Source organism: Canis lupus, chromosome 38, assembly GCF_011100685.1.
Source record: "Canis lupus familiaris isolate Mischka breed German Shepherd chromosome 38, alternate assembly UU_Cfam_GSD_1.0, whole genome shotgun sequence".
In the NCBI taxonomy this organism is placed as follows: Eukaryota; Metazoa; Chordata; class Mammalia; order Carnivora; family Canidae; genus Canis; species Canis lupus.
In genome coordinates this window covers 3,198,365-3,224,157 of record NC_049259.1, presented here as the reverse complement: position 1 = coordinate 3,224,157, position 25,793 = coordinate 3,198,365, and the positions used below count along the sequence as shown (strand labels likewise).

At 40.4% G+C, this 25,793-nt stretch overlaps 1 protein-coding gene across 11 annotated transcripts in view; it reads right to left on the bottom strand.

Annotated features, from left to right (window-relative positions):
• SRGAP2 (SLIT-ROBO Rho GTPase activating protein 2) overlaps positions 1 to 25,793 on the bottom strand; it is a 235,414-nt gene that overhangs the window by 102,096 nt on the left and 107,525 nt on the right. For all 11 annotated transcript variants that reach the window (XM_038586064.1, XM_038586065.1, XM_038586066.1 and 8 more), the window contains exon 4: positions 15,400 to 15,562. In XM_038586064.1, the coding sequence (XP_038441992.1) occupies positions 15,400 to 15,562 (163 nt within the window). The remainder of the gene's footprint in view (positions 1 to 15,399; positions 15,563 to 25,793) is intronic.

The following is a 25,793-nucleotide window of genomic DNA, read 5'->3' as shown; positions in this document are numbered from 1 at the left end:
CTTGTCTTTTTGACAACGGCAAAGCCCTTTCTCCCCAGGCTTTACTGATTCCTCTGACATTCTGGGCAGGCAAAGTAAGGATATGAGCAATTTTCTGCAGTGTAAAGATGAGGAAACTGAAACCCAGCACAGCATAAGTACTCCATTGAGCCAGCCAGGGCAGAGGCTCAGACACAGCTCTGAGGTCTAGATTCCCAGCTGAGCTCAGAGACAATGAGGAAGATATAAGAGGAAGACAAAGGGAAAGAAGAAGAGGGGGAAACCCTCTCTCCTTTACTCATATCAAAAGTAGGGTATTTCCAAATGAGAGCACAGGCAACCTAGTCATTCTAAAAACAAGTAGTTTCCAAGAAGATACCAATGAGATACTGGACTGCTCCTGGATGTACCAGAACTCGGTCCAGTAGAGTAAAAATCATACAGCCAAAGAATCATAAGTAATATATGAATAACCTATGGAATAGCCAGAGAATAGAATGCTGTATAGTCATCAAAAACAATGTTTTTAAAGAAGGAGCAATGACACAGACAAAATACACACTTAAAATGTTAAGTGAAAAAATTACACAAAACTTAATATACAATCCTAATTTTCTAAAGAAAAATACACAGAGAAAAAATATTAGAATAATTGATTCCCAGTAATCATTATTTTCTTTTTATTATTTTTGTTCCCCTGCAATATCTTTTTTTAAAATTTTATTTATTTATTCATAAGAGGCACAGAGAGAGAGGCAAGACATACACAGAGGGAGAAGTAGGCTCCCTGTGGGGAGCCTGATGCAGAATTCCATCTCAGGACCTCGGGATCACGACCTGAACTAAAGGCTCAACTACTGAGCCATTCAGGCGTCCCTATTTCCCTGCAATAGCTTGAAAAATACATATTAATTACTTTTACAATTGAAAAAAAAAAAACTAAGCTGGGCACTTGGGTGTGTGCAATCAGTTAAGCATTGGACTCTTGATCTCATCTTATAAGATCGAGCCCTGCATCTGGCTCTGCACTCAGCAGGAAGTCTGCTTGAGATTTTCTCTCCCTCTCCTTTCTCTAAAAAATAAATAAACAAAATCTTTTTTTTAAAAGAAGAAAGAAAACTAAGCTACAGGGTTTCCTGTCTGCCTCAAAATCAAAGGAAACATAAAATAAAAATTGTTATTTTTGTTGTTACTTCTCAGTCCTTTCCCTAGGCCTTAACCATAACTTCTTAGCTCAATAAGAGGATGATTCTGAGAGCTCTTGAGACAGTGAGGAAGGATGCGCCCAGATTCCTATCATCTCTTAAAGATAAGAATTGTGCAGACAATTAAAATTAACCTGAGACTGGAAGTTTTATGTTGAGTCAATATTAGGAAAAACTGGATATAGACCCAAATGGTTTCTGAAGCACAGAGTAAAAGGTAGGTGTGTGTGTGTGTGTGTGTGTGTGTGTGTGTGTCTGTGTGTGACGGGGAGGACCCTCACAGCTAGGCTTAAAAGCAAAGAAAGGTAGGCTCAGGTAGAAAAACCAAGAGATCAGGAAAAAAATCCACTATTGTACCGAAAGAAGAAAATGGAATGGAAAAACTAAAGATGTTATCTCAAAAGAAAGAGAATTCATTTTCCTCCCCATTTTACACAAAAATCACGCTCAGACAAGCAGGGAGAAATTCAAAGGGAAACTCTTGACAGAGATACATAGGAAAACAAAAAAAAAAGTCAGTCCTGCAAGAGGGGAGGCTGAAATCAAAGATGCTTCTCTCTCTCTCCCCAGACAAGCTGGGCAAAAAGCAGAATCAGAATAGCATGACGGAATACGGCTGCAGAATGCACGAGCCCTTAATTCCCTACACAGCCCTGGCCCTTCAGCTGACCAATACAATCACTGCCACCTTGCTACCTGTGAGTCAGCAGAGCATGGTGATGTGAAGAGATGATTCAGGGGCAGTAGGCTGCCTAGACATGGATCCCAATTCTGCCCCTAACCAGTTCCATAACCTTGAGTCAACTGCTTAACCCCTCTCCCCAGGTGCTATGGAGAAGATGAAACCATCCCGAAGGGTTGTTGTGATGATTAAATAGGTTAATACCTATAAAGTACTTAGCATAGTCCCTGGGCATGTGTAGCTCTCATTTAGTATTAGTTATAATTACTATTATTTTTATTATTGCTGTAACTCTTATAATAAAAACTTGGTACCTAGTCAGCTTCCACACCATTAGTGGGATTTCTCCTGGGAGTACTAAGTTTCTATAAACTGTTTATTTCTATAGTACCTGATGAGTTCTATTAATAATCCTTCCCTTTTCTCAGAGAGGCATCTTGCAGTCAAGTATAAGAGGTACAGAGATGGTAAAAAGTAACTTGTCTGGAATTATCATTGTTGTTAAAGCCGTCAGATGAATGACTGAATGAACACCCGAGGTTTGTATGATGGCATCACATATAATACTACACAATGGCCTTTTTATCATGTGAGAAAAAATCTAACTGCAAAATGGAGGGTTCAAACTGTTATCACCTTAATCTGAGGAGTCAACGTCAGCATCACATTGGCAGGCTAACCAGATATTATATATATTTCCTTATGTGATACGACATGAAGTAACCAACGCTGCCCATTATGCATACTAGTCAAAAATGTATAACTTGACTAGATTTGGCCAATGGAACCAACCTCCAATATATAGGAAATACAAGATACAGGAAGAAGTTAGCAACAACCCAAAGAAGCAACTGGACAAATCTAGAAGGTGGGACAAGCTGCAGGACAACTGGCCTGGTCTATTCAACAAATCAATGTCCTGGAAAAGGAATAGTGCTAAATTAAAGAAGACTTAAGGGACATAAAAATTAGTGTGCATAGATACTAGCTTGGACAAACCAGTTTCAAGGGCATTTTTAAGATAATTAGGGGGATCCCTGGGTGGCGCAGCGGTTTGGCGCCTGCCTTTGGCCCAGGGCGTGATCCTGGAGACCCAAGATCGAATCCCACGTCAGGCTCCCGGTGCATGGAGCCTGCTTCTCCCTCTGCCTATGTCTCTGCCTCTCTCTCTTTCTCCCTGTGTGACTATCATAAATAAATAAAAATTAAAAAAAAAAAGATAATTAGGGAAATCTATAGCTTGGCCATTAGAAGAGACGAAAACTTAGATGAGATAAAATGGAAAAGTTAAGATCTTTTTTTTATTTAAAGATGTATTTATTTATTTAAGAGAGTGAGAGAGCAGGGGAGAAGTAGATTCCCCACTGAGCATGGAGCCTGACATGGGCTGGATCCCATGACCCATGAGATCACGACCTGAGCCAAAACCAAGAGTTGGACACTCAACTAACTGTGCCACCCAGGTGCCCCCATCTTTATTTTTTCGTATTTTTTTTTAAGTAGGCTCCATACTCATGGGACTCAAACTCATGATCCTGAGATCAAGTCTCATGCTCTACAGATTTAATCAGCCAGGTGCTGCAGAAAAGTGAAGATCTTGACTAAAATAACAGACTACAAAATAGTTTGTAGACTACAACCTGGTTTTTCATTATCATACTTTTGCTTCTTGTATTTCCTACAGTGTATATGTACTATAACCTTTGAATAGATTATTCAAAAGAATAGAGAACAGAGAAGAAGAGAAAAGGAAAAAAGAGAAGGAAAGAAGGAGATGGAGGGGGAAGGGCAGAGGAGTGGAAGGGAAGAGGCAGAGGAAAGAGGGAGGAGAGAAGCAAGTTTTGAATTTACTATTCTTAAAGCTCAGATTGTCCCCCTCAACCATGTGATCTGGCAACAACTATTTGCTTAAGGTACCACCTATCAATCCTGAAACTGGATGGTAGTGGGACATAGTAGAAAGAGCTAGGGAGTTCAAATTCCATCGTCATCTCTTTGTGGTCCTTACAAAGAAGTATTTTATCAATGTGAGCTTTAATGTTTTCAGCTATACAATGGGAAGAAAAATAACCTTCCAATATAATGTTCATAGCAGCATTATCCACAATAGCCTCAAACTGGAACTACACAAAGGTCGTCAACCGAAGAATGGATAAAACAAAATCTCATGTCCCAGGAACCCCGTTAACCAAACTGGGAACACTGGTCATCCTAGCTGCTGCCCACTGTAGAGGAGACAGAGTTTGGAGTTCAAGGCCCACTTTCCATGAAAGCCCTAGAAAGGTCGTCTTAAATATATAGAATATGTTCCAGAACTACGGACAAAACCAAACTAGACTCACTTTAACAAAGCATAAAATGAATCCCTATAAGTTCAAGGTGACCAGCCAGTAATTTAACTGGCTGCTAGAACAAAACTTAACACTTTTCAGAGGAACATAAAAATAATCTAGAATCTCTATAATGTGTCAACTACAATGTCTGATATGTCATAAAAAATTGGTAAACATGAAAAAATAAAGAAATGAGATTCATGGTCAAGAGAAAACCCCATAAGCAGAAACGGAAACACAGATGATATAGGTGTTGAAAATAGCAGATAACGTTTTAAAAATGTTGCCGCATATGTTTTGAAAATATCAAGAAAAGAGAAATTTCAGAAGTAACATGGACACTGAAAAAAAGACCAAGTGGAAATCATCAAACTAAAAAATACAACATCTAAAATAAAAAATTCATTGGATGGTGTTATTAGCAGACTATATACAACAAAAGAATTGATTAACTTTAGAAATTATCTAAACTGAAGCACACAGAAAATAAAAAAGGCATGCCTTAATGATCTGTGGGATTGTATCAGGGAGTCTAATAAATGTGCAGTTAGGGTCAAGGCAAGAAGAGAAATGGGATGGAAAAAAGTATTTGCCAGAAATTTTCCCAAATTGAAGGAAAAAAACACTACCCATAAACCTGGAATATTTAGATATTGCACTTACCCAAGCCAAAGAAATTCAATGGCAATTACACTTAGAGTCATCATATTCAAAGCACTGAAGAAAAAAATATTGAGGCACCTAGCTGGCTTAGTCGGAAGAGCATACAATTCTTGATCTCGGGGTTGTGAGTTCGAGTCCCATGTTGGGTGTAGAGATTATAAATACCTAAACTTATAAAAAAAGAAAAAAGTGTCTGACTCTTGATTTTGGAACAGGTCTTGATCTCATGAGTTGTGGGATCAGGCCCTGCATCAGGCTCCACACTTAGCGGGGAGTCTGCTTGAGAATTCTTTCCCTCTGCCCTTCCTCATCCACGAGCACATGCCCCCTCTCTCATTCAAATAAATAAATAAATAAATCTTAAAAAAAAAAAAAAGATTCGTGAGAGAGACACACACACATAGAGGCAGAGACACAGGCAGAGGGAGAAGCAGGCTCCATGCAGGGAGCTCGATGTGGGACTTGACCCTAGGGCTCAGGGATCATGCTCTGAGCCAAAGGCAGATGCTCAACAGCCAGGTGTCCCATAATCTTTAAAAAAATATATTAATGCAACCTTCAAGATTAAGAGATACACATTTCCAGTTATAAAATAAATAAGTTACAGGGATGAAAAATATAACGTCAGGAAAATATAGTCAAAAGTACTGTAATAATTTTGTATGGTAACTACACTTATTATAGTGAGTGTTTCATAATGTATACGATTGTCAAATCACTATGTTGTACACCTGAAACTAATATAATATTGTATATCAACTATACCTCAATTAAAAATGAAAGCAGCCTCCAAAGCCCTCAAGAACAACAATTGGCATCACACAGCTGACTTCTCATTAGAAACAATGGAAGCCAGGGGATCCCTGGGTGGCGCAGCAGTTTGGCGCCTGCCTTTGGCCCAGGGCGCGATCCTGGAGACCCAAGATTGAGTCCCACGTCAGGCTCCCGGTGCATGGAGCCTGCTTCTCCCTCTGCCTATGTCTCTGCCTCTCTCTGTGTGACTATCATAAATAAATAAATATTTTTTTTAAAAAAGGAAACAATGGAAGCCAGGAAACAAAAGAATGACATATTTAAATTGCTGAAAGAATATTTTATGATTCCATTAATATAAGGTTTTTTTAAAGGCAGGCAAATGCTTTCATTGTGTTAGAAGTCAGGATAGTGACTACTTTTCAGGGGGAAATGAATGGAAGGGGACAAGAAGGGGGGCTCCTGGGATCCTGGTAACATTCTTTTCTTTATCAGGATGCTAATTACATAGTTGCTTTCAGTTTGTAAAAATTCATTAGAGCTGTACACTTTACAATATGTGCATTTCTCTTAAGTATTTTAAACTTCCGTAAAAAGTCAAGGGGAAAGAAAAACCATCATGAAATATATGAAAGGATTAGAAAACAATATATACATTTAGGGCGTACTACAGTGTATAACAGAGACAGCAGGCATTTTATGAAAGCTCATTATTATTGGTCTTATTATCATTATCCCACGGCAAGTTTGGGGAGATCTAACTGGTCTTAAGAGCGGACTGAGAAGCCGGGGCAAACCGTCCCTATCAATTCCATTTTAAGTTCTTTTTAGCTTCCACAATGCTGTGTTTATAGTATTCACTAAAATACTTACTGACTGCACCCTTTTCCAGTTTAGAGTAGTATTCAGACACAAGGTTGCATTTGGACACTTTTGTTTCTACCCGCTACACCTCTTTTTCTCACATTGCATATTTTGCAGTTGTTATTATGCAGATTCTCCTAACCATTCACTGGCTTATGAAGATGGAGTTACCAGGGGATCCCTGGGCGCCGCAGCGGTTTAGCGCCTGCCTTTGGCCCAGGGCGCAATCCTGGAGACCTGGGATCGAGTCCCACATCGGGCTCCCGGTGCATGGAGCCTGCTTCTCCCTCTGCCTATGTCTCTGCCTCTCTCTCTCTCTCTCTGTGTGACTATCACAAATAAATAAAAAAATTAAAAAAAAAAATGAAGATGGAGTTACCATTATACCTTTTGAATGTTCCACATACAACACCTTGGGCTCTTTCAGAAAAGGCAGATAGATAGCTGAGGACCAAGACACCAAAAAGGCAAACATATAAACTAACCTAAGCAGGAGTGCAGGCATCTGAGGCGCACACGCCCTCTGAGCTGAATCTTCCCAAGTCCAGAAAAGCCTAGACCACCCAGAGAGAAGCCCCAAGGGCAAAGACACAGATGCTGCTGACCTAAGAGTCACAGAAACCAACAGGGCTAGCTGCAAACTCTCCTCAGTGTTGGCTTTGGCAGCAAACCTGACGCCCCTTATCAGCAGATACCTTTGAAGTAGCTGGCAGCCTTCCATCCCCTACTCAAATACGCTCAGCTTCCCATCCTATTCTTTTCTACAAAGAGGATCTCTTCATCAGATAACAGAGTTAATAAAGCTCAATTAACCAGAACAGATTTTGCTACCATCAAGACAAATTGGGCAACTGGAAGAGCTGTCTGTAAAGCTGACCACCACGTTGTTTGTGATCATGTTCTAACACGGAGGAAATCCAATCGATCGCAGATATCCTGAGTCCCTTTGCAAGGAGGTGTAGGGTAGACTGGGGAAGAGAGGGTGGGGTAAATCAGTCAGCTACTCCTTCTCCCAAAGATGTCTCCAGGTTAAACTTTTTCTCAGAAGGGCAGGGCATAACCCTTAGAAGTCCATTCTTTCTCTCTACACTACTCATCAGGGACATTTGACGATACTGGCATTATGGATCACTGCTCCTCCTTTATTAATTATAACACCACCGCAGAACATGCCTCTTTACAATATCCAGTCTTTTTACATATGTGAAGCAGCTGGACTCAAAGACTAAAAAATCCTGTCCCCATCTACAGGGGATAAACAGGTAGGTAGGTAAGTAAGTAACATGCACTGTTTTTGGTTTTAAACCTCTTTTATGCTTTTACTGCTAGACACATTTCATTGGTGCCAAATGAAATCTGACTGGTCATGACAAGTCTCTTGAAACTGACCAACCAATGGGAAAGGACATCTAAAGACCCTAGAGAAAAGAACTAATGATATCCCATTATTACATTTCTTCTTCAGCACCCTTCCTCTATCTCCCACTTTCTGCAGTGCGACTTACTCATCTGAATCCAGATTTACCCTTTGTCATTCTCCAAGAATAAAGTAGGAAAATCACAATGAGTTGCCTAGATGCTTCGACATTGTTGCCTGGGCAAATGTGGCTCACATACAGATAGACAGGATTTTATGGCTTCTGCTATGTTATTGGGTTTCCCCAGGATGGAAAGCAGAATACCTACAACACTGGTTCTCAACCCTGGCAATATGAAAGAATCAGCTAGGCCCTATCCCAGAGACTCTGATACAACTGCCCTGGGGTGAGGCATTGGCATGCTATTTAAAAACATTTTTTTTAAAAGATTTTATTCATTTATTCATGAGAGACACACAGAGAGAGGAAGAGACATAGGAAGAGGGAGGAGAAGCAGGCTCCATGCAGAAAGCCCGATGTGGGACTTGATCCTAGGACTCCAGGATCACACCCTGAGCCGAAGGCAGACGCACAACCACTGAGCCACCTAGGTGCCCCTAAATTATTATTATTTTTTTCCTCTAAATTATTTTTAAATCAACTTTATTAAGGCATAATTTACATACAATAAGATGTACACATTTTAAGTATTGACAAATGTACACACTCATGTAACCACCATGAGTCAGTCAACCCTTCATCCCACTCTGGCCCCAAGGTGATCACAATTTGCTTTCTATCACTATAGATTAGACCTATCTTTTCTAAAATTTCACATAAATGGAATAATACAGAATGTATTCATTGTGTCTGGCTTTTTTTAATCAGTTATGTTTTTGGAGTTCATCTATATTATTGCATCTATCAGCATTTCATTTCTTTTCATTGTTGAGTTGTATTCATATATGGATATATCACAATATGTTTTTATATTCATCTGTTGGTAGATATTTGAGTTGTCTCCATTATTGACTATTATTAATACAATATGAGTCTCCTACATCAGTTATAACAAATTAATGCAAACTTGGTGACTTAAAGCAACATGCATTTATTCTCTTAAATTTTTTTTAATTTGGGGGCACCTGGGTGGCTCAGTCAGCTAAGTGTTTGACTCTTGGTTTCAGCCCAGGATATATATAAATACACACACACACACACACACACACACACATATACACTACAATTTCTTTATCCATTCATCCAATGATGGACACTTATGTTGCTTCCATATCTTGGCTACTGCAAATAATGCTGTAATAAACATAGGGATGCATCTATCTTTTGGAATTAGTGTTTTGTTTTCTTTGGATAAACACTCAGAAGTGGAATTGCTGGATCATATGGTAGTTCTATTTTTAATTTCTATTTTCTTACAGTTCGGGAGGTCAGAAATCCAAAACCGATTTCACCAGGCCAAAACCAAGGTGTCAACAGGGCTGCATTCCCCTGAAGGCTTTCAGGCAGAATTCGTTTTCTTGCCCTTTCCAGCTTCTAGAGCTGTACTCCTTGGCTCATGGCTTCTTCCTCCATCCTCAAAGCCAGTGGCCTAGCGTCTTCTCTCTGTGACTCTGCTTTCCTCCACTTCCATCACATGGCCTTCTTCTCTTTGGTCTGTAATTTCTCTCTACCTCCATCTAATAAGGACACTCAGGACTGCATTAGGGCCTACTTAGATACGAAGCAGAATATCTTCATTACAAGATCCTCAAATTCACCCTATGTGCAAAGTCTTCATGTAGATAAGATAAATTCACGGTTTGTAGGAATTAGGACGTGGACATCTTTGGCGAGGACCATTACTCAGCCTATAACAAAAACTACTATGAATAATCAGGTACAAGTCTTTGTGTAGATATATATACTCTTAGATCTCTTGGAGCTAAATATCTACCTGCAGAATTGCTGGGTCATATGGTAAGTACATACTTAACTTTATAAGAAACTGCCAGACTATTTTCCAAAGTGGTTGTACCATTCTATATTCTCACCAGCAACATATGAGAATTCCATCCATCCTTACTAACATGTTGTCAGTCTTTTTAATTTTAACCATTCTAATGAGTATGTATCACACTTACTGTTTTAATTTGCATTTTCCTGATATTGAGCATCTTTTCATGTACTTATTGGCCATTTACATGTTGGCCACTATATTTATATAAAATCTTCTGCCTATTTTTAAAATTTTGGGTAGTTTGTCTTATTATTGAGTTACATGTATCACAAATATATTCTCACAATCTGTGACATCTCTTTCATTTTCTTAACAATGTCTTTCTAAGAGCAAAAGTCTAAGAATTGGTGATGTCCAGTTTATCTTTTTTCTTTTATTATTTATGCTTTTTGTATCCTAAGAAATCTGTCTCTTTAAAGTCACAAAGATTTTTTTTTCTTAAACTCTCCCAATGACTCTCACAGGGAAAGCTGAGAACTACTAAACAACTGGTCTACCAGGAATCTGCCTAACTTGCTCAATTTAACCTTTCTACCATGGAAACTTAGGGTACTACAGGCAAAACAAAAGTATAGTTAACTGGAATACTGTAAAAGGAAAAAAAAGGCGGGCACAATTGAGAGTATTGAGACTATACAAATTGACTGCTTCCAAGGCTAAGCATGAATAACTATGGGCTAGAAACAGTGAGCTGAAAAGCCAAGTCAGAGGTACATTCAGTGTGTTCCAGCAAAGTGAAAGGAAGAAGAGAGAGCAAGGCTGTCCTCTCCCCTGTGGGAAAATGCACACCTAAGTTTACTTCGGTTTAAGATCAGAACGTGGGACAAATGATTTGTATTCTTGTTGAGATTCTTTAGAACGTGTCTCTCACAGAGACGACATGGAGCTGGAAGTAAAATTTGGCAATGTTTGGCTCTGGGTTTTGAAGCCACCGCATTAAACAAATGAAGGTGGCAGCAATAATATTTGCCTAAACCTTGGTTCCAACAGGGGTTAGACAGACTGAGCTTTCACTAAGCGAAAGGAGATGTCAGGAGCACCAAATGGGCTCCGTTTCCCCTGGAGTCCTAGACAAAGCGGGTCTGTTTCTATGCTCTGGACAGGAGGCTACTTTCTCTAGATGTTATATTTAGCTAAAGGAATCTCCATCATGGCTTCATGCAAAATGCAAAGTATGTCCCAGCAGACATAACCACAAACCAGAGGGCCGGCAAGGAGCATCCCTTTAGGGTGTTCAGTAGTACAGAGGGGCCAATTGTGCAGGCACCCTGACATCCCCGAATTAGCTGAGTTAAAACTGTGAGCCAGATTTTTGGCCAGCTTTCACATTTAATAAGTCTTTGTTTCCCTCTTTACTAGAGATCCTGCCCCTGGGGAGAAAAAAACCTGCTGTCCTATTTCACTGTCAACTTCTAGCTGCTTACCCAGACACCAAGTAGGAAAAACAATCCAATGTTGATGTTTAACACCTCCAAACCTTTTGAAGGTTTGTGTGCAAGAGAAAAGGTTAGGTTAATTCTGTAACTAAGTGAAATATCTGGATTTGACAGAAAAGGGTAAGAAAATCCAGAATACCCTCTATTCTGCACACCATACCCAGAGTCCTAACAGAATATGTGGGAGGAAACCTAAAGTTTTAGAGTCAGATGAATGGATTTAAATACTAACCTCACCTCAATTTTTTTTTTTTTTTAGATTTTATTTATTTATTCATGAGAGACACAGGGAAGGAGGCAAAGACATAGGCAGAGGGAGAAGCAGACTCCCTGCAGGGAGCCTAATGTGGGACTCAATCCCAGGATCCCAGGATCATGACCTGCACTGAAGGCAGACGCTCAACCACTGAGCCACCCAGGTGCCCCCTCACCTCATTTTTGATTAATCTCCCTAAGCTTCAGTTTCCTCCTTCCTAATACAGCGGTATTAATAGCAACTACTTTATGGAATTATTGTAAAGATTAAGCATATAGAGTGCTTAATATTGTACCTGGCACAAAAGAGTTCAACAAATGTTGGTTTTGTTATCATAACCTTTGCTAGTGAACCATTAAGTTTTATAGCTTTTTAAAAAAGAATCTAAAAAGGAGGAAAACCCATGACTTTTGCCGGTGAGAAATAGATCCAAATTCACATAAATCTCAGGTGAATTTTCACAGGTGTCCATGGCTGAACCAGAAATGGTTTTCCAATGTCTTTCCTAAACAGTGTGTTTCCAGAGAAATGTGGATTTCCCTTTTGGTGCTGGAACTAAATTTACAGGTAAAACAAAAGGTATATCTATTTTATACACTTGGATTCCTGTTTGGTGACTCTTGGTTGCTGGCCATTATAGCTAAGGGAATCTGAAACAATGCTTCATTCCTCAAGAAATCTGATCTTTAATTGTGTGAGCTAGCCCACTCTCCATACCCACATCCACTTTTGTTTGTCCATATCTTGAGCATTCCAGTTTACTTATCATAATTTAACAAAGGTCACCCAATAACCAGAAGGAAGCCCCCAGTACAGGATACCCAATACTGGGTATCATAAAATTCATCATAGAATTATAGTATACTAGATTTTGAAGGCAATATGAAGATCATATAGGCCAAGCACTTTTTTTTTTAACTTTTCCTAAAGTTAAGGCACAGAAAGAAGTAATTGTCCAAGGTTTCAGAGTTACCAGCTAGATTTTGAAGGCAGTATGAAGATCATATAGGCCAAGCCTTTTTATCTTTAACTTTAGGGAACTGAGGTGTATACAGAAAGAAGTAAGTAATTGCCCAAGGTTTCAGAGTTACTAGCAGAGTTGAGACCAAGAGGAAGGGTCACTTGGAAGAGACCTTTCTTCTGTGATAGACTAGAGCAAGCCCTGGGAAGACTCTCTTAACTGCCAGTGTGGCCCGGCTCACTCCTTATTTCTCTGGTCTGATTACTACATCTTAATAAATGGGATTCTAATCCTTCACCTGCAACACACCTAAAGCAAAAGGGAATAAAAAATTAAGTTATGGAAAAAGAATCCTTCTGTGCCCATTACTAGAAAGCAGAGAGGCTCTCACCCAGCCAAAACAGAATTAATTTACACTTGTGATCAGCCAAGCCAGCTTCTACCTTAGAACCCTCTGCCTACAATGGACCCCAGGGGAGAGAGAAAAGAGATTACTCACCCAGTGGGATAGTAAACATTGCCTATTCAACAATCCTATACATATCTCTAATTACAACTATATTTAACTGATGAAAAAGTTTTAAGATCAAGAAAAAGTCCTATGGGCTACAACCATATACAATATGAGTAAATCTCAAAAACATATGTTGAATGAGAGAAACCAGACACAAAAGAGTACACACTGTATGATTCTATTTATATAAAGTATGAAACCAAGTAAAACGAATGTCCGATGTTAAAAGTCAAGACAGTTGCTATCCTTGGGGGTTGGGACCACCCTTCCCAACCCCCTGAGGACTGTGAGGAAGTGAGAGTGGGAATCCTAGGGTACTGAAATAATCTATTTCTTGATCTGGGAGCTAGTTACCATGTGTGTTCAGTTTGTAGAAGTGCATGTAGCTGTAAGTCTGTTATATGTGCACCTTTCTTCAATAAAATGTAATACATAAACAGTCCCATGAGTAATTAGAAATTCTTTCTTATGCCCCGACCAAAGAAATACACAATTTACGTAAGGAGGTCAACTCTGAGACCATGGCTAAGAATATCTTTCATGGGCAGATTTTCTTTCTGGAGGGCAGAGGCCCCATATTTTCTATATGAACCATGCAGTTAGGCTCTTGGTGAAATGTGAATGGCACCTGAAAAACCTGAAGCACTCAAGGCTTTGATGATGGGTTGCCTTCAGCATACACATCTCTGAGTTCTGGATGGGCCAGAATCCTCCTTCAGCTTGGCTCTTCTCTAACATTCTAAAGCTGGGAGAAAAGAGAGCTGAGTGTTTCAGTGAAGTCTAGATAGCTGAACATCCCTCACAGAAGTTTTTTCTCAGATGAACAGAGAAAATGAAGGAGGAAACAGTCAGTCAGTCCCTGTCCTTCTAGAGTTAATCTAAGTGGCTGTCAAGGTCACAGAGAAGAGCTGAAGTGGCATCTGATTACTGTCAAGGTTCTACCTAAATAGCCTTCAATTTTTTTTCTAATAAAAGCTATATATTTAAAGAGTATGACATTATGACTTGATGTGGATATATACATAGTGAGATGATTACTACAGTCAAGCCAATTCACACACCTCACACGGTTACCTTTGTGTGTGTGTGTGTGTGTGTGAAAAGAACCCCTGAAATCTACTCTCTAGCATATTTCCAGTATTCAGTACAGTATTAAATTAACTACAGGCATTCATTTTAGCTACATCCTCATGTCACCAAGGGTTGCAGAATAATTCAGATGAATGACAAGGAAGCTAGAGCAGATGCTGGAAACCATGAGGAAATGGTGAAAAGTACCTTCACCCCTAAATGAAGTATGGCTCCAACCGCAGTGCAGCCAGGCTGCTAAAAATAGCCAGTAAACTCCGGGAGAAGTTCTCTTTCTCTTCCTTCTTTTCATTGTCAGGTGCTTTTTACTCTTCATATCCTGTCTTTAAGACACAGGAAAAGCCTCTACACAGATGCATTAAGTAGATGGAATGTTCTAAATCAGTTCTTTTTTCATGCTGGTATAAACAAAAGAATTGGGTTCTAATTCCAGACCTACTGAGATCTGGAAAACTTCCTAATGTTAAGAATTGAAAAACTGGCTACTATTGACCACAGTCCTGTTTACCAAAGTTCTTTCTCTCCCAGCCTTGAATTTTAACACTGGATTTTGTCAAATGAAAACCAATGGATTTCCTATATAGGAAACCAACGAAATAGCCCTATATACCTACCCCCTTTATATCTATAACATTGTGGGAAGACTATTTGCCTTCTGAAAAATCTGGGGATATCAGAGCTTGAATGTTAGACATGATACATTATATAAAATGGTTGGAGCTTTTGCCATCATTTGTAACCAGTGACTCCATTGAGAGAATTTAGGTTGAGAGAGCTTAGAAATAAGGTTCCTTAGTCTCCAAGAGATTATTTCCACCACTGACAGGTAAGGTCAATTTGGCATTAGTTTTGTAAGATTACCACTAAATTCATGAGTTCACCTCGGCCAAGATGAATGCTTGGAAAGAAAACTAAACCGAATCACAAACATACATGAACTAGAAGAGGGAAAGGTGAAACCACACTGAAGGTTCCCAAATCTCAACAGTTTCACAAATCACTCAAGGACATCAAGGAAACACCATCATCAGCAAAATATGCAGATTATGAATTATGTTGCCAGTGTTGGGATTGTATCTTGCAAACGGTTACTCACAGGGTTACTGTTGATTCAACTCAGAAAGGAAGAAAAGAATGACTATTCAGGGTTTTTTTTTTTTTCTCCCACGAGATCACAGTAGGAAAATGAAAAGCCTCTTAACTGGGCCAATACTATAGTCTTTCTCTTATTTACAAGATGGTGTCATCGCTCCTCCCAGGGATCTCCGTGCCTAGAAATAGCTATATACCTTTTTAAAGAGTCTTCCTGAGTCCTCGCTGACTTGGACAAATCGAGGAATGATATTATTCAGGTAGATGTCACTCAGGGTGGTATGGTCCCTGCTCTCCCGCTTCACCTGGTTTAAGAGGAGATTCCAGCAGTTGACTGGAGAGAGTACATTCTGATCCTTCCTGCAGAGAAACAGCAAGAAAAAAAAAATCAGTGTAGGTGAGTAGCCAGGGCCAACAGCTATGAATATAGTCCATGTCATAAAATCACAGTGATCAAAGCTGAGTCAGAAATAGACATCTTTCCTTGAAGCCTGCACCTCTAGTTTTCTCTTTATCTGAAACCTCAGTGGAGAAAATAAGAATAATGAGAAGAGGAGGGAGGAGAGAGGAAGAGGGAAAGAGGAGAAGAAAGAGGAGAAGCAGGATTATCTGTTGAGTATCTACAATGTTCTAGGACTTTGGTAAATGTTTTACATGCATTATCCCATAAGTTTCATAATTTCCCCTTAAGAAAACATTACTGTTATCCCCATTTTGCTAATTAGAAAACTGAAACTCAGAGAAGTCGTCACTTGCCGACAGCCAAATCATAGAGACATTAAGGAAGAGTCAGGGACTAGTACCACAGCTCTACGTTTTCTGACTAGAACAGGTCTAGGCTATCCAACTCCGAAGCCCATAATCTTAGTCATTAAATCATTTGGTTTGTGTTTAGGTTTAGAGGCAAAACTTAGAAGTCTAAAGACAAGAATTACAAGAGCACTACAGACCACATCTCCACACATTTATTCATATTAGGATTCAGTGAAGACAACAACCTTCAAGGCTTTTGCTGTGAAAAAAGTCCCTAAAAACCCTTAGTCCCAAGGACACATCTAAGGAGGTTCTGAGTTCATGGGTTGAGCCATCATGTCATGTCCCATACAACCAAGAGCACAAACTATATCTGAACACATGTATTCCTAAAACCTCTACACCTGATTGGAGCAGTCAAGTGCCAAACCTAGGAGTTCTTTTCTAATGAAAACACTGTGATCCAAAAGAATATACTGATTATCTACTCGGTGTGTAGCACAGATTCAAGCAACAGAAAGTTCTGTATCCGCAAGCTGGATTTCTTTAAAAAGAGAAACCGAAAGTAGGAGTTGTTTGCTATATTATTTATCAAGGGCTTGCTGTGCACTTGGCATGTGGCTGGGGCCCTATACTCAACGTTGTTTAATTTGAACCCTATGACAGCCTGATGAAGGATGTATCATTAACACATTCAGCAGATGTGGGATGGGAAGTTGACTCAGAAAAGTTAAATATCTTGTTCAAGGTCACATAGCTACACAAGTGGCAATGATGGAATTAAAAACCAAGCCTTGTCGTTGTAGAGAATTGGGATTAATCATTGCAAAGAATCACAATCTGTTCACATTATTTCCCCTTCTTTCCTCCCTACAGTCAGACTCTTAAGGCAAAGAAAGTGAGTGGACAGTGGCTTGGTTCTTGCATCAGCACTGCCTGCATTCAGAGCTGGAAGCTGTTGGGCAGCTGTGATTTGTAGAGCTTGGAATTTAACTTTACAAGGGGCTTTTTCCAATCTGTAGTAAGGTAATTATTAGCAACCAATCGTACCACACCTCCTCTGGCTTCAGAACACACCAGACCATTTCATCAACTATCTAACCAGCACTGAGAAGTTACTTCAAACCAATGAGCATTGGAGTCCAAACTGAAACTGATCTATATCTGCCCCCCACCCCACCTCTGCCCCCCAGCGTAACACCTCTGTAGTCAGAGCACCTAATATTTCATTTCTGACCCCTTCAGCAACATTATGTCCTTTATTGTTCTAGGAAAATCAAAAGATTTCTATGGAAATGAAAAATATATATATTAGCTGAAAGAGATACATGTGTAATTAATCCACTCCTTTCAAAATGTTTAGCATCTGAAAAACAAACCAAAAAAAGCAAATAGGAAACAATCTTAAACTCAAAGTTGAGCATAGGCCTTCAGGGACCTTTGATGTTTTCACTGCAAGAAAACTTTCTAATACATTCCAAATCGGTTTCAGTTACAAAATCCTAAATAATTGAGTTTCCATTTTTGTTGGGTGGCAAAGTATCCATGTCCTTAGTAAGCATGGAATATATCAGGCACTTACACTTGCTTCTTTAAAAGAGCAGGCCTCACAAGATCTGAACTTGACAACTGCTCAATCTGCTTCTTAGGGGTGGACATGGGTTAGTAGTCTCTATTAGGTCCTTCCTTATAGTGCTTCATGCACATAAGAATGGCACTGCAACTCAATTTCACCAACATACAAACGTTTGTATCTTAAATGAACAAAGTACAGTATTAGGGGCTTTTAGTTGTAAAAGTGCTGATATCTCTCCCTCTGCCTGTGTCTCTGCCTCTCTCTCTCTCTCTGTGTCTCATACATAAGCAAAAATCTTAAAAAAAAAAAAAGTGCTGATATCACAGGACACAGTGGGAAAGAAAGACCTATAATATAGCAGAACATTAGAGGTATAAACAAAGGGCCAGTTACCCACAAATGTACACCGCAGATCACAAGTGATGGCAGGAGAGGCAAAACCAATCGAATACCATGGAAGAGGATACAGAGCATAAATCCCAAGGGGGCCCTCAGAAGAAAGGATGAGTAAACGAAGATGAGTTAATACAAGGGATAGGCAGAAGTGGGACTCTTTTATTATTTTTTAAGATTTATTTATTTATTTATTTATTTATTTATTTATTTATTTGCGAGAAAGAGAGAGAGCAGAGGGAGAGGGAGACAAGCAGACTACCTGCTGAGTGGGGAGCCCGACATGGGGCTCGATCCCAGGACCCCAAGATCCATGATCTGAGCCAAAATCAAGAGCCAGACACTTAGCTGACTGAGTCACCCTGGCACCCCAGAAGTGGGAATCTTTTAAAACAAAAAGCTTTATGCCTTAAAACTAATAAATTTGTAAATACATTAAGAACTATATATTTAAAAACAACAACAACAAAAAAACTATATATTTATAATTATACCAATAAGTTCTGAGGTGGCAATGTACTTTTAGCACATATTCTTCTATCCTTACAGCAGGTGCTGTGATGGCTATTATTGGTTTCAGTGAGTAGGAATTCTTAAAGTATGTTCTGAGAAACTCCAGAATTATTGAGAAATAATTCAATTTCAAACAACTGTGACACATCCATTCAAACGAGCAACCCCCAGTTAAATGTGTCAGGGACCCAGATTCCCTGAGTTAGACACTATCACAATGTCTCCTGGGCTTCTAGGTGAGTTACATTGTGTGCAAACTTTTGAATAAAGAACCAATTAGTGTATCCAGACTTCTGAAAAATGTGATGTTGGTTAGATCGGATGTCCTGCACAGGTTTCATTTTTAATTCCAGCCTGTGTGCCTCCTTAGGTAATGCTGTGCATGTGAGCACGTGATTTGACACACAGTGGCCAAGTTTAATTACATGCCATAGTAGACCATGGTTGGGTAGTGAGAATGCTCAATATCACCCCATCATTAACAATTGTTTTAACACTTATTACACTTTTTCGGGCTTACCCAATAATATTAAGGGGAATGGGGATCGCTGCTAGGTAATGTTAGTGATTCAACTTAAAAACAAAAATATCCTTTTTCAAGACCCTTGGCCAATTTAAAACTATCTCAGGATTATAATTCATCTGTGTGAATCAGGATTTTCTTGATATTAGGCAACCCAAATCAGAGCCAGGAATAACCTGGATGCTGAAACTGATATAAAATTGCAACTCTGATTCATAATCCCAATTTCAATATTTTGGGTCATGAACACAGCCTCACTGTTCTCACCAACTGACCCTGTAATGAGTTCTCTTCATAAACTTGCACTTCAAAGGTGGATTTACACCAGTAAGGCACTGCTTTGGATCTGCTACATCTATGCAAGATTTTTATTTTAAAAAAGCCTTTCAAGATAGTATTAAACTCTGTTGTCCGCTTCTTCTATGGGTCTGTTACTCTTTTTTTTACTATTACTGCCACTTTTCAGGCAATATTTTTAGTTCTTTGAGTTTGTATGCTTTCTTGGACATAATCCTCCTTTCAACTGAGGTGTTTTAATTAATTCATTTATTTATTTTGGGATAGTGGTGGAGCGGGAAAGGCGAAGGGCATGTCGTAGGAGGGGAACACAAATATACCATAGAGACAATTTTCCCAGCCAACACGAACAAAGATGAAACACACTTCGGGCTGGAAAATAAGCAAGTCAACGAGACGTGATTTCATAGGGAGCATATTAAGGTTCTGCTCGAGTGGTTTCCTGCTTCAGCAGCTTTGCAGCCTTATTTTATTTGGGGCTGCTAGAGCCAACGGAACTTCATTCGGTTAGGAGATTGAAATTTGTCTTTATATCTTTTCCATCTATCATTTGTTTGTACAGTTTCTTTACTTTCCCCGCCCCTGGAGTCAGGTTGTGTAATACTTGGGCATTTAAAGAAAAGGGTCTCCGTCCCTCAGGAATGTACTGAACAGCTGCAAACCTCCTCAAACACTAATCCCTAAAAAGCAGACAAAATATCCAGAAGTATTTTTCTTACTTAAATTTTTTTTTTCAGGAGGCAGATCAAGAAAACATAATATTGCACTTGAGAGGGAATGATGCTGGAGTCAAAAAAAAAAAAAAAAAGGGAAGAAAGAAAGCAAGCAGGCCCAGAAAGTTACAAGCTGGCTATGCATCCACAAAAGAGATCATCATTATAAATGCACTGAATTGATAAACCTGCACAGCTGAATCAGTGGCTTCAAATATATGAGGCCAGTTTTTCTCCTTCAACTACAGACTACTCATAAATGCTCAACAAACTTAGTGGCAAATGCTCAAAGGGATTTCTCTACGATATCTAGGGCAAAGAGAGAACTCTATAAAGGTCCAAATTGGCCTCCATGTTCCACTTCTCTTTTTTGCCCTCTCCACTCTGTTTCAGTTGTCTCCCCTATAAAATGGGCATGCGCCCTGTTGGTGTCCATCTAGCTCCCTAACCATCTGCAAAGCCCGACTGTAACATCCCGAAGCCCTCCTGGCCGAAGGTGCTATTTAGTGAAGAACTGCTGGGCTCACAGCTCTGCAGATGGGACGCGTGACACAAGCTCAGCATCAGCAGCTGGCCTGAGCTTCTGTGCAGCTCTACCAAGGTATGTTTCCTTCCCACAGTCTCTGACTTGCCCACCTACGGGGCTGCTGTGCGGGTAAAATGAGATGCCAAGAGCAAAAGAATGACATCAACAGTAAAACACTGTACAAATGTGAAGAAATATTATTATTTTTATTTCCAAACAAACTGGGATCAGCTTTCGTCAATTTCCAACAGGCTCCTCACCCGGCCCTGGGCCAGGGCCAAGAGCACAGTCTGCTGAAAATGCACAGCCCTTGGCCAAGAGTGGTAGGGATAAGACAGCAGCAATAGGCAATTAACCAAGCAGCTGTACGTCTCTGGGAAGACGTGAGGGAGATACCAACGGGAGAGCAAGATTTAATCTTCCACTGTCCTTTCTTCCCCTACGGACCAGGGTGGAAGAATCAGTCCTGCATTCCGCACAGGGAACCATGTGCTGAAGGAGACAGGAAGGAAGCCAAAGAGAACTCAGATCACCAGAGCCCGAGATGCTTCAGCAACTTCTGCTGAGCCCCTCTTTCTCGGAATTCCTATCAAACCTGCCAGTCTGTCCACAGCATTGGCAAATATCAATATATCTAAGAGAAATGCCATTTCTCACATTCAAAAACAGGCACATATGTGATGATAGACAAAACCCAAAATGAGTTAAATACATCCAATAGATGTTAGTAAGCAGCCAACTATGAAGAGGATATTAAAAAGGGGGAAAAAAAAAGTACCTGCTTAATAAAAGGGATCATTTAGTGACAGTTGGACAGGGAACTAGTGACAAGCAGGGAGTTGGATTTTTAAGCCTAAATTCCCTCCTGGCACCTTGATTAAAATGAAATGAACTGAGGCAGCCAAAGAGATTATTTTATTCAGATGAATGTTATTAGCCTTTCTGGCTTATTTTCTCTATTATGCATTTTGCTGATGCTGACAGAAGCAGACGGGCTGGATGGAGAGGCAAAGCTGCAGCGGATTTATGGTTTGACAGTGCCATGCATAAAATCAGACCCTTTCTGACCCAGATAAGCCAGAGGATGGATGGGATTTGTTGGGGAAGGTGTTTAAAGAAGGAGGGGAAAAAAAATCACCAAGGTGGGAAGTGACTTGAAAAAGATTCTTCCTGTAATGGTGGCTGCTGGTTGTGCAACCCAGGAGTGCAGTGGCAGCCTGGAGGCATCTTTCAAAGACAGCAGGCAGGGAAGGAGGGGGAAGGCACACTTCTCACAGCTCCGCTTCAGCTCTGCCAGTAGTGAGATCAGGCTAGGAGAGCTCAGAGACAGAAAAAGGGCCAAAGGCAAAAATGTATATTCTATGTATGGAGAAATGAGCTTCCACAATTTCAGGGACAAGTTAATCCCACAAATTGTTTTCAGTAGCCTAGACAGATGATTAGAAAGGATTAAAGCAGTGGTGTACCCACCTTACTCAAAATAGTCTAAGTTGTCCCCTATAATCAGGTTTGGGGGAAACGCTGTATGGAAATAGAATTCTTGTGGCTCTGGATTAGCTCCAGGGAGCCCAGCCACACCCTGGGGACCATGGCATGTCCCCGAGCTGAAAGCTTAAGAGTCTGCTTTGAAGTTGAGAACTGGACTAGCACCATGTCTGAGATCTTAATAATTATTTCCTGAATGATTATAGCACCAATGTGCCCCTGGGTTAGGTCAGAGAACTGGTAGGGGTTCTCAATTCTGAGTCATCATGGACCCTGACTGGAGATGTCTCCATCAATTTATGACAGGAAAGAGACTCTGCTTTCCCTCCAACCATCCCCACCCACCCCGTGTTCATGGCAGGGAGAGGAAGGCTAGAGATTCCTTTAATCTCAAGACAGCTCCATGGACCCCATGAGACCAGACACGGCAGGGGTGGAGGGTGCCTACACAAGATTTAAATCTCCATCATTCAGGTTTCTTGCCTAGATCCCTGACATCTTATTGTCCAGGTCCCTTCTCTGAGTCCTTGATCTCTAGTCATCTTATTCCATTCATTCAACAAATACTGAGCACCTACTATGTGCCAGGTACTATTCTGGACAGTAGAGAGAAAGGGAACAACATTCTTATTTCTGACCTGCTTCTCCCATGTTTGGAGGACTTCCTGGATCCAACACATGGTCCTCCTGCTCCTAGACTGTCCATCAACCACAATTCACATCTTATCCTGGTCTCGATGCTTGTGTGTACACTGACATGTTATGGAACCCTGATCCAGCTGATGTAGAAGATCTGCCTGCTCAGCAGCCTTCTCTATGGCTTCTGCAGACCTGGGACCTTCCCTTTGTTTACACCCTCTGTCTTGCCACTAGCATCCTCAGAACTATTGGAAGGTATACACAAAGAGGTGACTAAACTCTCCCTGTGTACTCTGGGTACAATCTACATGCTAGAGAACAAACACTATGCACTCTAACCCAATAGAGTCCATAGAATCAACAGCCTGGAAATGCATTCAGGTATCACATTTCCATCCTGAAATCCACCCCCTCTCCCCCGCAAAGAGGCTGAGACTATATCAATAGGTGGGAGCTGACTAATTCACTTAAAAGAAAACATCATAGCAAGAGCAAAAGACTTAACAAAGATATGACTGATGACCAAGAAACAAAAAATATATGTTTCTCAGTTTAAAAATATTTTTATAACCATCTACATTAGCAGTTAACATATATCCCTTATATAACAATGCAAAGGATAATGTGTGACTAACTCTAAAATTATATCTTCAGTTTTTTCTTCTCTAGTTAATTAAGATGTCACCAGAAACCTCATAAGTAATTACAGCACATGACAAACATACAGAAAAAAAAAAATACACGCAGATGTTTTAACAGATTTTTTTTGAATGAATGAAATCTTGGGAGAGAACTGAGACAGACAGCCTGGCTCACCCATAGTAGCTCCTTCCAGAGACAGAGATACCTGTCTGTGCCAAACTGGAATGATGTCACTCAAAAATCCACACTTCTTTTCAAAGCAGTAACCACTACCTTGGGAGTAGGCATCTCCCTGACACGAGGCACGAGCAGAGAAGCTTGATCTACAGCCAGTAACTCCTGCCTGGCAAGTAGTGCTTACGCATGTCAGGTGCCAACAAACCACTTGGGAAGAAAGGGTATCCCTAAGTTTCAGACCTCCCCCTCCTGAATACCTATTAATGGGACAATGAGTTCCCAAACATGGCTCACAAAAATAGTGAAGGAGGAATAAAGAAATATCACTTGATTCTTTGAAACTACAGAGCTAAATGGACTCAAGTCTCAATACTCATCAGATCAGCTACATGCATTGCTATCCATTTTTATGTATTATTTTGTATTTTATCTCGCCTTATTGGAAGGAAGTCTCTTGAGGTCAGGGTATATTTTGGAATAGTAGTGAACATCGATCACTAAGAATTGGGCAGGTACTTAATCAGCACTAGCTAATGACAGATGCCACAGTCACAGAAATCTTGTAAATGTTGAGCACAGTAAAAAAATTAATTTAATGAATAGTTAGCATCTTCAGCCTCCATCAATCCTGCCTAATCAACTGCTGGAGCATGTATCTGGGTGGTTATTGAGTAACTGAGCTTGTACGCCCACTGGCTGTGTGCTCTAAATGACAGCGTATTACTAACCATGCAGTACTTCACTGGCAGAGTTGTAAAGGGTTGAGTGGAGTAGGAGATGCCCTGGTCAATTTCCAGGTTAGCAGGTTACTGAGTTCTACAGGTCTGTAAGTAATACGGGCGAACGATGGTATCTTGTCTCAGTGAGGTAGTACTCCGCAAAGCACCCTGAACCGTGCCTCTGACCTGGAGTCTAGTCTTAGCTCTGCTCCTTGCTAGAGCTGGGTAATCTTGAATCAGCCACAGACACACTCTGGGCCTCAACATTTCTTTATCCACTTAAAAAAAATAAATGGGGGAAGCAGATTGGCCCTGCCTAACTCACATGGCTATCATGAAGAACAGGTCAAACAGCATGATGTCCATTAAAAAAGGTCATAAACACTAAAGTGCTCTACATCTAAGAATCAGTATTGTCATCATTTGTTATTACCATGATAAGTATTATCATCCCTTGTCCATGCAATGGGTTCACACCCACAAAACAAAGTGGCTAGAGTCGTGTCTGAAGAGACACACATCTCAAATGTCCCAGGCCTTATTACCCAAGTTTGCAGTGAACGTGGCTTGATAAATTGTATACTTCATCATTGCACTAATGAGGAATACATTTTGTGATTTTTAACTTATCATCTGGGTTCTCTGGAAACTTCCCAAATCAGTGAATCTCCTGTGTCCAACCTAGAAAAGAGGATTTAGAAGGAAGACTTGTCAAGTGCAGAGAGAAAAAGCCAGAAGGTACAAAAAGCAGCATCATGGAACTTCAGATCTAGAAGAGACTTTCTCGGTGGCCTAGAGTCTGGAGCTAACTTATCATTTTCTAAATGAGGAACTGAGGCTCAGGGAGCCTGAGGCCACACAAATAGTGGAGGAGCAGGGCAACGACCCAGGTCTCTTGAGTAGCAATCCTTTTCTCAGCTCGTGTTTTATTTCAACTAAAGAGCCCTTAGCATCTGTCGAGCACTGGTGCTGAAAGAGTTAATGGACAATGCTCAGCTGCCCTAGCCTGGGCACAGAGCTATTTCAAGACAACACATAACCGGAATACCAAGGGTCCGTGAACCCAGAGGGAGCAAAACTGCTAGTGCTTGACGGCGCCAGAAAGCATGTTGACACACTGCATGTGGTTACACATGAAAGGCAAGTGACTAGGAAAAGCAGTTTTGAATCCCACCCCATTCTAATTTGGGAATGGCTCTGGGCACCTACTGAAGCGCTGGGCCACACCCCAGCCACTCTGTAAAATGACCCTGGAGTTCCTTCACTCTCTGCTCTATGGCCTCAGTTAACTCCTTCTCTGCTTCCACAAGGGCCAGAGCAGTGTTAGAAAAAAAGGACAATCAAGAGAAATCGAGATACGAGAGGGAAAAATCCATGGGAAGCTTCTCAGTGTGGATTCAGATGATACCCACTAGTATCTGCCATCACCGAATGAGTGTGTGATCTGAAGCCTTGAGCAGCCAGGCTCCTAAGTCTGAGAGAGAGTGGCTGCTCTCGGTGTATCTTCAGGACCCCAAATCACTTTGCATCAGAGTCACCTGGGGTGCTTGTTTAAAATATGGATTCCTGTGCTCCTCTGTAAGAAATTCTGATTCACTAGGGGTGGAGTGATGTTCAGGAATCTCTAGTTTATTT